Source organism: Bemisia tabaci, chromosome 1 (assembly GCF_918797505.1).
Source record: "Bemisia tabaci chromosome 1, PGI_BMITA_v3".
Classification (NCBI taxonomy): domain Eukaryota; kingdom Metazoa; phylum Arthropoda; class Insecta; order Hemiptera; family Aleyrodidae; genus Bemisia; species Bemisia tabaci.
In genome coordinates this window covers 17,101,898-17,115,559 of record NC_092793.1, presented here as the reverse complement: position 1 = coordinate 17,115,559, position 13,662 = coordinate 17,101,898, and the positions used below count along the sequence as shown (strand labels likewise).

At 44.0% G+C, this 13,662-nt stretch overlaps 1 protein-coding gene across 4 annotated transcripts in view; it reads left to right on the top strand.

The window, feature by feature from the left end:
• The window catches only part of LOC109038162 (transducin-like enhancer protein 4), a 180,658-nt gene that overhangs the window by 127,590 nt on the left and 39,406 nt on the right, over nt 1-13,662 (top strand). For all 4 annotated transcript variants that reach the window (XM_072297155.1, XM_019053134.2, XM_019053146.2 and 1 more), the window contains exons 4-7: nt 1,985-2,048; nt 8,321-8,365; nt 9,605-9,667; nt 12,673-12,747. In XM_072297155.1, the coding sequence (XP_072153256.1) occupies nt 1,985-2,048; nt 8,321-8,365; nt 9,605-9,667; nt 12,673-12,747 (247 nt within the window). The remainder of the gene's footprint in view (nt 1-1,984; nt 2,049-8,320; nt 8,366-9,604; nt 9,668-12,672; nt 12,748-13,662) is intronic.

Below are 13,662 nucleotides of genomic sequence, written 5' to 3'. Positions count from 1 at the left end.
GATTTGAGGGAAAATCGGTCGTAAAATCAAAATTTGAGAAAAGGCGACCGTCCGATCGGATTTTTTTTACTGAGCTATTTTTCGTTCCTTTCGCCTTGCGTGAAGTCAGGATTTGATCAAGATTTGAATAAATCATTAAACCAGGCTGTAGCAGTCAAAAATCAGGATAAATCAGGATTTCCCAAAATGAAAAAGAACTAGAGAAGACACCCTGAAATAGTTGACTGACATCAATCCAATTTTGAAAATTTCGCTTGTCCGTACCATTTCTCCAACTCTTCTACCTGAAGTAATGTCAAAATCTCAGCAATATTCGAAGTACATTCACTCCTGGCGGGTTTTCAATAAAGGCAATCAACGGCACCAACGCGCGGTCGGCCGTTGTCGGGCTGTCAATGCGAGTCGTCGTGCGTAGTTCATTTTCATTAGGGCGTATTAGGCGACCGCGGCCGCATCTCGACGGCCCGGTACCACGGTACCGCTGTACCACTTGCCGGGAAGCCCCCCCTGCCCCCTAAGGGGGGCGGCCCCAGTCCAACGCGAACAATCGTCGATCGTCCGCGCGCTCGCGTTTTATGCCCTCGTAAAATCCGATTCCAACAGCGCTTTTTATCGTCCGCGCCCGGGCGTTCGCGTTCGGAACACGCAATTTATTCATCAGCATTAATGGCCGGGAGTTGCTCCGCGGCAGGAGATGGACGCCGAGCCCCAGGGGAAAGGGATGACGTCAGGAGGTCCCCGCGACGGGTGGAAACGTGACGTCACCTAGACAGGGTGGCCCAAGTCAGGGAATGAACTCGATCAGACTAACAATAAATGAGTTCATGACTAAGTCATACGTCATGGACAAGCCAGGGTGTCCATTTCAGGTACGGGAAACCGGATATCATCAGTTCAGAGAACTTCGTCAGGTCAGGGAAATCAGGGAGCATTCAGGAAATCCGATGAAGAACACTGGGAATTTGATGAATCTTGAATTTGAAACCTGGCTGCAACGATCAAGCTGAGTCCCTGTCTGGTGGAAGGTTTAATCCTCCAAGTTACACTTTGAATGGTGAACAGATGCATCAGTTTTATTAAGGAAGTTAACAATCGATTCCTAATGAAAAGAGGTTTACAAGATCAAAGTTTCTGTCATTTGCAGAGAACTCATCGCAAAGAATGGGTCTGTCGCAAACTTTTGCTATAGCAAAAATAAGAGTTGCCTCTTATATAGAAAATGTCTCAAAAATCTCGATGAGCGCATCGGCAAATTTTGAAATGCACTCCTAACTTCACAATCTGCGTAAGAAATTTGCGTTATTTTGAGCTTCCCGCATACTACGGCACAGGTGAACATTTCGTCAGAAGAGTCGTTTCATTCAACCCTTTTACGATAGCAATACCAAACATAGCCGACGCTCCCGCGCGCCAAGCGCAATCGGGGAGCACAAGGTCATTCAAAGCGGATCTTTATCAACGCGAAGGAATCGTGAATGAAAACACGCTAGGTTGTTAAAGAATGGTTAGAATCTCGTCCAGGTACATGTGTTTTGGCGGATTGGTGTCGATCATGTTGAATATTCCGTAGTATCCTAGTGCTTAGGGGTTGGATAGAACAACACCTCCAACGGAATGTTCACCTGTGCCGTATAGTATCGTTTTTGGAGTGAGAAGCTCGAAAAAACTCAAATATCTTCCGCGGATAGTGAAGTTAGGAATGCATTTCAGAATTCGCCGATGCGCTCATCGTGATTTTTGAGACATTATTCATCCGGAACAACTCTTATTTTTGCTCCAGCCAAAGTTTTTATTCGTACATTTTTGTATTACATATTTGTACATTGTACATCGTACATCGTACATTTTCAGTTTTATGCCTGAAAATCTTCGATGAAAAAAGTCGGGACATTTGCCCCCGCTGAGTCTGTGGATCCTCTATATGTTTACTTTATATTATTATTCTTTTTCTGTACTAATGGATCTTGTTTTTCTGTTGTTTCAGTGTAAAAATGGAAATAGAAAAAATAGCTCAAGAAAAAACGGAAATGCAACGACATTACGTTATGGTGAGTGTGACTTAACTCTGTTCCCAATTAAAATGATCATCAAGAGATGGAGTCAGACAGTTACTGACTATTGGTGATATTTTTACTATTCGGACCAGACAAAAGTCCGAACATTTTCTGCGGACTTCTGTGCTGTTTTCGTAAATTTTCCGCCAACATTTTGAAGAAGGAGCTCGGCTCTATCCTAAAATACCCATGAACACCTGCATAATTTAGCTTTGAGCTGTATACTCTACTCTCCTCTTCCCGCACGCGCACAGCAGGTATCATGGAAGTTTCCCTTTGCAGAAAGGGAAGGCATGAGGATTTTTTTTTATTTTTGAAGCAAAAAAATCTGAATTCCACTAGAAAGAGCTTGCTCACAATGGAAATCATGGCTCAGAGCGAACGTTTCCTATTTTTCCCTCCATTTCGCGAGAGTAGATTCTCAATTGAAACTTCCGATGAATAAAAAAAAGCAGGCGATTTTTTTTCAAAAAAAATATCGAGTCTGATGATTTTGAAGGAAAAATATACTTTTTTCCGAGAACATTTCTGTAAAAACAATCCCTAAAAAGATTAATTTTAGCGTGACAACTGCAGTCTTATTTTTTTTCGAGTCTCAAGTCCTAATATAATTTCGATAATGTAATTTCCTAGAACCAATTTTTCCTGAAATTAAAAAATGTTGCTCTCATCATTCACCGCAGTCTTCAATCCCTGCTAGTAAAAGTAGACCGTTGAATTTCCGTAGGGTTTCCACGCGTCATTAAATATTGATATATCGTCACCTTCCAGGCAAAGTATCACAAGCGCCATGCGACGTTTAAAAATTTCCGCCGCCATTTTATTTTTTTACAGAGAAATTTTTCAACGAAGCTGTCCGAAAATTTCACTGAATTTTCTTTGTGCTGCCGATAAAATTTAGTGAAATTTCCAAACAGATTCAACCAACAATTTCTCAGTAAAAAAATAAAATGGCGGCGGAAATTTTTAAACGTCGCATGGCGCTTGTGATACTTTGCCTGGAAGGTGACGATATTTCAAATTTTAATTTAATTCCAAAAAATTTCCCGCCCGCCGCAGCTCGATCAATGGTTCTGGAGCCCCGTTGACTCTCCTTTCAACTTACCGTGTTTCTCTACCGGTGTTCTCCCCCTTTCCTTCATGTCACTGTTGCTGAGCTAATCACTTTGTCTTGGGCCGCGAACATGGTTAACACGGTAGCCGCAAGTGTGAGCTCATTATACACGCTCGCCGTTTAACAAGTCGAACCGTTGGACGCCGCGCCGGGCTGGACGTTGCCAGCGCTAGAGTCCCTTTATACTGAGAGTCAAGACAACACCCCTCATGGAGTCACAAACGGGAATAAAGATTACACAAATTGAACGTTTTTCGTAATCTTTGATCGGCTCATTCTTAAATTCCTTTCTCCGTTCCTTCTCTCCTTCCGTTTGTTCCTTGCCGAACCCGAAATTCCTCGGTCCATTCCAGATTATAATCTTTGCGATTGGTGAAAATGTAATCTTTATTCCCGTTTGTGACACTGTGAAGGTCTAAAATCCGGTTAACCAATCAGAAATGGATTCGCATTGTCTTGACTCTCAGTATAAAGGGACTCTAGCCAGCGCCACCGCCACCGCCGCCGCCGACTATCGTGCCAAGGAAGAACGCCGTATGAACATTTGAGAGTTGCCAAATTTCCCCGGTTAAAACATGTATTTTTGAGGAAGCTGGTGCATATTTCTCATTGATATTTTTAAATATTTTAGATACAATTGAGAACAAAATTGTCTGGAAAATTGGAAGAGAAATATTAACAAGCTTTCCTAAAAATTTGTGATTTACCAAAGGGAATTTGGCAACGCCTGAAGGTTCATACGGCGTTCTTCCCCAGCACGGCAGTGCAGTAACAATATCGGGACGTCATCGGATTGGTCTGTCGTGGAATCGGGTTTTCATTGTAGATGTACAAAATTAGCCGCAAATTACAAGCGACTCTACCGAAGGTGAACCCTCAGCTTCACCAAAGCGCATCGTGGGTACGATCGACAGGGCCGGATTTAGGGAGTGGGCACATGGGCCGCGGCCCATGGCGGTAAATCTTGCAATTTTTCTAAATGTAGGTATAAAAAAATCGGATTCGGAGAAAAAAATTACAAACGAGAAAAGGCGACAAAATCTCTCATTTCCTGAGAGTATAGTAATTACTAATTTTGTCGTCTTCCTGCGATAAAGGAGACAGCACCTTTAATTAGTCGAGTTAAGAGAGAAACCAAACACGCAATTACGCCTGGAGCGACGCGACGCAGAGAGCAATGATGACGAGGACTTGAGATGAAAAGGCGAAGCCCTCGGCACGGCGCCGGCGGTTGGCATGTAACACATATTAGCGCCTACAAGACTGCATGAATACTTCACGCATTGCGTCAAACGTAGTGCGGTCAGCAGCGGTCGGCGGGAAACGCATAGCGCCTACAAGACTGCATGAATACTTCACGCATTGCGTCAAACGTAGTGTGGTTAGCAGCGGTCGGCGGGAAACGCATAGCGCCTACAAGACTGCATGAATACTTCACGCATTGCGTCAAACGCAGGGCGTCCAGCAGCGGTTGGCGTGAAACGCTCAGCGCCTACAAGACTGAAGGAATGATTCGCGCGGGGGCGGATGTTAACCATCTATGGCATAGCGTTGCGTTACGAATTCGTAAAAACATATTTACGGGGTTTTTAAAAATTGAATCTTTCCCCTGTGCCTTGATTTTGCAAAATTTCATCAGTTTCTCGAAACCACGGAAACGAAAAATTGAAGATTTGGCAGCGGAAAGTTACCTGACCTTACCATTTCTACCGTATTTAGGAAAACCGCGCATGAGCCTACCTCGGTAAAATATTCACTCTCGGGTACAAAATTCCAACAAAAATACGCAACCTAAAAAAGAAGGGGGAAAAATGCTATTGCGAGTAAATTGACGCACAAAAAATGTCATCCCAACGGCATTCTTTCTCCTCACACGGCACATTGAGAGTGTTCGGTTCCTCAGAGACGACGCAACTATTCGAGCGCTGGTGCATGGATTTGCCTACCCGGTCAGTTGAAGGCGATTCAGCAGTTGACGCAACGCGCTCACTCGTCACTCGATTCCCGAGGGTGTGAGGTAGTCGGAGGCCGGCCACCGCGCCACAAAACCGCGCCATCCATCAGCGGCAGCGGCCCAACCACTCACAACCGGACGGAGAAGGCAAATTTACAATCCACACCCCGTGTTGTCCTGTTCGACGCCTTGTACCAACTCCCCCTTCCACCCGGGGCATCGTGCCCCGCTCCGTGTTCGAGAAACGATCGAACCGGAGTATTTACGAGGAACAGGTTGTCTTCGGAAGGCCCCAGGACTACAAGAGCCCAGGCTCCGAGCCGAAAAAACCTGGCGCTCTGCGAGGGAACATTATTTCCTCGCTAGAGACAATGCCAAATCAGTCGGTCGTCTGAACATAAGCTTTTTTAAGTTGGGACAAAAATCCGCCTTGTTGACTCCCGCGTTTGCTTTCGATGTTGAAGTAAAAAATTTAGATCTACCGCCTTCCTGTTTCCCCCCACTCCCCGTTCTCCCTTTTTCTCCTCAACGCCAACACAACAGAATTTCACCAAAAACTGATTTTTGGAATTAAAAAACTGAGCAACGGACGAAGATAACTGATTGAAAAAAAAGCGATCCTAATGGATGGTAGCGGGTGGTTAGTGCAATGGACAAAGGAAGTAAGTACCTAATAGACTAACGCCAACCCACGAGAGATCCTACATTTAGGCCATCATTTTCCCCCTTAGTCTATAACAATCACCCGTTTCAACCAATAAGAACGCTCCATACCCCTGTGTCGTCTTTGTCTATCGCTTTGTCCGTCAATTTCAATAATCAGCCCGTAGATGTTCTCCAGAATCAGCTGGGCGACGGGGAAAGTTCATTTTCAAGATTGGCTCACCTGCAACCTTAATTTTAACCTGAAAATTGTCCATAGGAGGTCCACTGAACACTGACCATAGTGACCGTGTGTTAAACAATGCTCGAATACTTCTACCAGGACCTTTCAACCATTTAGTAACGCATTCGAAGAAGGGAAGGATCATTTCAAGAGTTGGATTCCTTCACAGAGATATGGAGTACGTTAGGTCAGATACGTTAACGTAGTTAAAGTTAGTTCCAGTGGAGTGACGTGCTTACATTGATTGATGTGCCATTTAAACCTATCGAGAAGGATCGATAAATAGGTTTTTCACAACGAACCTTTTAATTATCAATTCTTTACCACCGTTTCAAATAGGGAAAAAATGATAATCTATCATTCACGCCTCGCCACTAGTTAACTCGGAATAGTTACTCTTAGGCGCAGTCACTAACCTAACGCGAACCTTGAGAAAAGTTAAGTTGCGATCAAGCTTTGACTTCGGAATACATGAATTGGAATTGAGGGTGTTGCCCGGATCGCAACCTCTCCCCTCATCGACCATCTTTAGCTCTCAAAACTCTCGAGTAATTGGATAATCATATTTATTTGCTCCACGGTTTGATTATTCGTTCCGATGATTTGATGAGGCTACGTGTAATTTTGTGGCGAGACGATGAGCTCGACTTCGAGAAGGGGAGGGGGCATAGGGATGGGGCGAGAGGGAGGCGTTGGGGGAGGGGGGGAGCTCGTCGAGGAATTAGTTGATTAGTCGGGAAGTGGTCGCGGCGTATTTCGGAGAGGGCCGACGGAGGGATCGGAGGGGCGGAGGGGGGGGGGGGGCTAGGTCGGAGTTAGTTTCAGATTTATATGCATAAGTTTGATAAACTTGCTTCGGGTTCGGGTTTATTAACTATCAGAAACCGCTAATTGTTCCCTCATCGCGCGGTGGGTTCTCAGGTGCCGCAAAACGGCTCCGAGCGTCAACCTGCACTCGTGGTATGAAGTCAGAGGCAAAACGTTTTAGATTTGGCGCCCCGCTGACGTAAAGGGCGCATCTTAATTTCCGTGTTGGCCTTGTTTTACGTATAAATCCGTGATCTCTGGGGCTGATTCGGAAATCTAGACAAGCCGTCACGCCAGAGGAGCGATGATATCTTCTCCATTGAAGATACTTTGGGTAGTCATCGCTCGGATTCGTGTAATGATGACAGATGACCGAAGTGCGAGCAATTGGTTTAACCATCATTTAACCTAATTTTCAGAAACTCGCCTAGCAAAGCGCTCATTTCAGCATTCACCAGTCATCATTCGGCGAATTTTATTTGAGTTTTTGCTCAACAAGTTGCTCATCAGTCATCATTAGAAGGAAAAGTAGTGTTGACCTCCGAACTCAACTTTTGCCTCCCCGATCACATTTCTTAGTTTGTTAGTGCGGGGTTTCTAAGATGTACTGTTTTGCATAAAGTCCTCTCTTCCTCTTTTTGGCTCATTACTTGGAACACCATGCTTGAACGCGTTGATTGCGGTAAAGGTAATTTTTGGCTCGAGTCTCTTTTTCGATTTCCTATATTAGACCTAGCACGCGTATTTGCAGACACTAAAGTCGCGATGTCATACCGTAGGGATTTTCCGTTTTATGTAGAATCGAATCCACATATTATCAGTAGCGTAGCCTCTTCTTGTGCCACCGATGAGGATCAGTCGATATCAGAGACAGTATATTTGAGAGACCCCGCACCTTCAATCTAAGCAATAAGAAGAGGCAAAATCTAAGGTGGGAGTTCAACGCTACTTTTAGCCGAATGATGATCGATGAGCAACTTGTTGAGCATGAAATTTGCCCTACAATGACTGATTAATGTCGGGGAGAGCACTCTAGGAGGCGAATTTTTGCAAAAGTTATTGGATTACTGAACCAATCGCTTAGCTAATGATCAGGCGAATCTAAGCGTTGACTTCCGTAAGTCACTTTTATACCCTAGGGAAGATCGCAGTATTGAGAGGTCTCTGAAATATATTGTACCTGGTTTCATGGAATTTCATCCACACAATAACAATAGCGCACTCTCCAATGTGCTACCAATGAGAACACATCGATATTATATTGCTTTCCTGTGACGTAATACTAATAACGTCTATGACTGCCCACCGTGCCCCGAGACGGCAGCTAACGAGACTTAGAATTCCCCATTCCCCCGTCTCCCTTTTATCCGCCTACCCACCCACTTTGCCCCCCTGCCCACTTAATAGCCCTTCCAGCCTCCCTGCCTCCGCCCCGTCCTCATGTATCTCGGTCCAAGTTTAGAAGCTCGCTCTAATTTGTTTCTCTTGTTTCTTTTATGTTCCAGTACTACGAGATGTCCTACGGTCTCAACGTGGAAATGCACAAACAGGTATGTATCGCCCCATCTCTTTCGAATTCCGTTCGAGTGAATGTAGGTACGAACATTGACGCAAGTCCTTTGAACTGAGGAGATTCAGTTTCTTTTTTCTTGAATGGAAATTTAATACGCAGGGTTGCCACATGTGGGAAAATCTGGAAAACTCAGGAAATGGAATGACAGCTCTGGACAAACCTGGAAACAGGGAAGAATCAGGGAATTTAAGCTGCGCATGAGAAGTTTGCCATAAAGCTGAAGAAAAATGCCACGCTCCTCACGGAGTCGCGTTAGTGCACGTGAGGTCTAAAAGTATATCGGCCAAAAAAGGTTGAAAATACTTGCTCTTAAATGTACTGAATTTTGAGAATGTGTTCAAGTTAACATTGGCCAAATGGGCCGTGGCCCATGGCGGCAAATTGAGGGGCGCGGCAAATGTTGTAATTTTTTCAAATGTAAGTATCAAGAAAAAAATCTTGATTCGGAAAAAAAAATTACAAACGAGAAAAGGCGAAAAAAGCTCTCATTTCCTGAGAGTTAAAGTATAGTAATTTCTAATTTGTTCGTCTTTCGGTGATACAAGAGACAGAAGTTGAGAGAGAAACCAAACACGCAATTTGGCCTGGACCGGCGCGGCGCAGGGAGCAATGATGACGAGGACTTGAGATGGAAAGGAGAAGCCCTCGGCGCGCCGGTCAGCATGGAACTCATATTAGCGCCTACAAGACTCCATGAATACCTCACGCATTGCGTCAAACGTAGTGCGGTCAGCAGCGGTTGGCGTGAAACGCACAGCGCCTACAAGACTGTACAGATACTTCACGCATTGCGCCAAACAGTGTGGTTGGCGCGGTGGCAGAAATTAATTATTTCATAATTTTTTCGTTCTTTTCTTAAAAGTGAAAGGCCTCGTCCACACAGAGATAGGTTTACGGAATTTAATTTTTGCGCAAAGTTCCGTTAACTTTTGCTAGTGTTGACAGCAGGGCTTTTACAAAAAATGTGCTCAACGCGAGTAAACGCGTCTTATGCACACCTCCCCTCCGGCACGTTCACTTGATGGTTTGTATCGATGTTTCAAAACGAATGAGAAGGGACAGCAAAATAAAGGCGGCCCATGGGCGGCAAGTAGGTAAATCCGGCCTCGAACATTATGAGCTTTCGTTGATAATAAAAAAAAGGATATCAGTGCAAGTTTTTTTCCCTCTCAATATATTATTAATCTTGATAATTTTCTCTTTTTTTCTTTTCCAGACTGAAATAGCCAAGAGACTGAATGCCATTATTGCACAAATTATTCCTTTCCTTGCTCAAGAGGTGAGTTTTGGCTTTGTTTTAATGATTAATTGTTTTATATCACAGAATTGTGTACAAATCATTAACCTTAATAACTTCTCATCAGAGCCGCATACCAAATGCAGTACTGTCTTCTCATACAAAATATAAACGGACCATAAGGAATACTTGTTTTGCCTTCTTTTTGAAGATGTACTTCAATTTGTAACTCCAGTGAAAAACATTGAGTTGAGCCAAATTTCCCCACCATTTTCTCTCATTTAGTTTCTTTTGGACTGTCAGGAGGAATGCTAGTTTGAAGACATAGCCAAAAAATGGAGCAGGTGCACCCGACACGGAAATTTATTTTGATGGTTTGAACATTCTGATTCTAATTCATCCGTGTTCACGTTGAGCAACCGGTGAAAATGTATGTCTCACTGATGGATGAAACCATCAAGGTGGAAGAAACCATGGTATGCACTCCCGTGCGATTAATAACGTCATAAGCCTTGAAACTGAATCTTTAATTTGGTCTGTGAGTTTCGACCATCAAAACACGATTCCGTAACCAGTGCAACTGCATTCTCTCATCGGTTTTCCTAGGAAGGTACATTGAAAGGTCTTGACAACTTTGAAAAGTTGCTATATCCTCTCCCCCCCCCCATTTTTTCGTGCGCCATTGACCGCTTCTTTCAGATTCAGCAAGGAGCGTCCGTCAGAGGGGACACGAAGGCGACTGGGAGTGAACGGGCGTTGTTGGGGGTGGAGGGGGGGGGCGGAAACAGGAAAAAGGATAAGGAAGGAGCTGAGTGTTTTATTGAATTATTGATGTTGCGCGCGTTTGAGTGTGTGGTCGTCTCGGCGCGAGGAAATTTATGTCTGGGTCCCCCCGACCGGGACGCGACCGCGACTCGCCGTGTGAGAAAACGGACGACGAATCGTCAAACCGATTGTGATGGGCGAGCTAATTAGTCGAGAGCTCCTGGCTCTCGTTTTATTCACCGGTGGCCCGCGGCTTTTGTCTCCGCGACACCTGATTATGTCGCTGATCGAGTGACCGGTGCGGTGCTTTGGGAAAAGAAAGGAGCTCTCTCTCTCTCCTTCCAAATCAGTCTTCTAAGATTTTTTTGTTGTATCGGCACTCTCTGTAGAGCCTTTTTTGTCGGATCTAGAGCCGAGTTGAATCGGAAAATCATAGCTCGGATTTTGAGAGGTCGTTATGGATGTTCGGAAAACACATGGATTTTCAGTGAAGAAGTTATTTTCGGAAGTCAACGCTCAGATTCGTCTAACGAGGACTGATGACAGGGTGTCTGCAAGTCCGGAAAATCCGGAAATGGCACTAATTTTTCAAGAGCGGTCCGGAAGTACTGAAAAAGTGCGGAAATTCCGCAAGAAGGTCCGGAAGTTTTGTCATTTTTGTCATAATTTGAGCGAGAAATTCAAATCTTTGAAATTTTTCGAATTTCGTCGATTGGAAGTACAGAAAAAGTACCGAATTTTTCTGTTCAGAAGGTACGGAATTTTTTGGGATTGTACTGAAAAAGCACTGTACAAGTACTGATTTTTGGTCAGCCTGTTTTAGTAGACACCCTGGATGACCAAAGAGTCAAGGAATTGGCTTCTCACCCCGACATTCATCATTTTATAGTCATTATTGGGCGAGTTTCATGCTCCGCAATATTGCTCCCTCTGTCATCTTCAGATATGAAGTATAGCGTCGATATCCTAATAACTCCTTTGCCTCAGCCAATTACATCGCTCAGATTGTTAACGCGGGGCTTCTAAAATATATCGTCTCTGGAACTCGCCCTGTTACTACAGATGAGCTCATAATCCCTCGTGTTTTTCCGAGTGCGTCCTAAAACGGATGTGTTCCCATTTGGAGAGAGGGAGAAAAAAATCACTGGTTCACATTCCAGCGAGAGACGATGGCCGCCGCACAATGGAGCGAGTTGGTGGGAGAGGTCGGATGTGATGTGGAAACTTAAAAATCCTATCACTTTCTCTCAAAAGAAACATAAAGTTTTAAGGGCGAACAATGGATCTAGTTATTTAGAGAGGTCGGACATGAAATTTTTGACTAAAACCGCAAATTTTGATGTTTATTTTGTCACATTTTAAAGTTCAAGAGGTGTTACTGGAAGAAAATTTCACGAGAAAACCAATTAAACCACTTTTAGAACCTCTAAGTTTTATAACGGAGTTATAAGCGTTTAAAGTTACCAAATTTTGTCCGACCTCTCCCACTGACTCGATCCACTGTGGGCCGGTTCCATCGGTTTTCCTGTAGAATTTCTTCCAAGGAACACCCTTCAAATCTCGCAACGTGACGAAATTAAAATTAAAATTGACTGTTATAGTCTTATATTTGATGTTTGATCTAGTTGGATGATTCCTCTCACTGTGCGACATGACAGGGTCGTCAGCTTGACGCACACGAGGCGAAGGTGCTGGTTATATCGTGTTAACCTGCTCGGCCTCGCCGTGTAATGAATGTCGGTCGGGTGGCATCCAAGCTCTTGTAACAACCTCCCCCCTCCCCATGGGTGGAAGCTGAGTCGTCTATTCGTAGTCTAACCCCCCTCCTCCCCAATAGGAACCACCATAGACTATGGACCACTAACGCTACCCTTTCCCCACATCCGTGTCCGTTGTCCGCAACGTCTGATGTAATCAATGCGATTCTTGAAAGTTGGCAACACTGTTTTTCCTCCATTTAAATGCACGTTAAACAATCGATTCTTGGTTGGCCTCACCGAAAATCGACAATTTTAATAGATTTAAATGGAAGAAAACAGTGTTGCCACCCTTCAAGAATCGCCACTGGATGCTGTTGGGCTGATTCTAGGGTCAAATGACAGCCCATTTTTAACCATGCGGATGCAAGCTAAAGACTGATCGAGTCCACTCGATAGCTTTCTTAGAAGTTGCTTCGGGAGAGGAAATCGTTCGAATCGAGAAACTTACAAACTTTCTGCTATCCGTTCTTTGAAAATGTTGTATTTATCTGATCTGACGCATTGCTTGCTTTATTGTTTCAGCACCAGCAACAAGTCGCCACGGCCGTCGAAAGGGCGAAACAGGTCACAATGACAGAGCTCAACGCTATTATCGGAGTAAGTTACATTTTTAGTAAACGTACGATTTTAATTATGTCAAAACCTAGATTAAGTCCCACGAAGCAATTTCCCACAGCTCAAAATGTGAATGCCAGAGTTTGCAAAAAATAAAAATGTATGAATAAATCGAAGACCCGAAAATTTCGTTATGTTGACAAGAGTGGATCGTCAAATCTAAAAATTTCCAAAGAATCACTCTTTATCAGCTTGAAGTATCACACCGAAGCATGCACTTACTCGCACGGCGCACGCGAGATAACTATTTTAACGTGTGTGTAACGCGTGAAGTTGCTAGCCGAAATGAAGGCGCCTTATAGAGCACGCAGTCCGCTTGTCTTTGTTCTTCTCCGTCGATTTTGACACCTTGATTTTGCTTCTCGTTTCTCAGAGCTAAGTTGTAAAATTTTAATGTAAATACTCAAGTCTAAAATTAATACCATTATTTAAACTTATGTATGAGTGTCATTACTGCGAACAAGTCGCAACTTCCTTGAAGGCCTGAGGTATTGAACACGTTTTTTGCAGGATAGTTCTGAATGAGCTACCTAGTGATTTTTTAAATATCCCTTAGAGGCCGTCCATAAAGCATCTACATGAGCCTCACAACGCGCATTCTCGTTCACCTGACGTCACGTGAACGTGAAATCAGTGGCGTGGCGTGAATTGCGATGTACCGATTTTTATGCCATTTAAACCCATGGAAGAGGATCGATAAAGAGGGTGTTCGCAGCGAACTTCTTAATAATCGATTCTTTACCATAGATTTAAATGGCATAAAAATCGATGTATCGCAATTCACGCCACGCCACTGCGTGAAATCTCTGTCATGGAATAATAGAGCGAGGAAGGAGGCAAACGCCAAATTTGCGAACTCTCCTGGTTTTTCCTGGTCTCAGTAATCTATAATTTTAC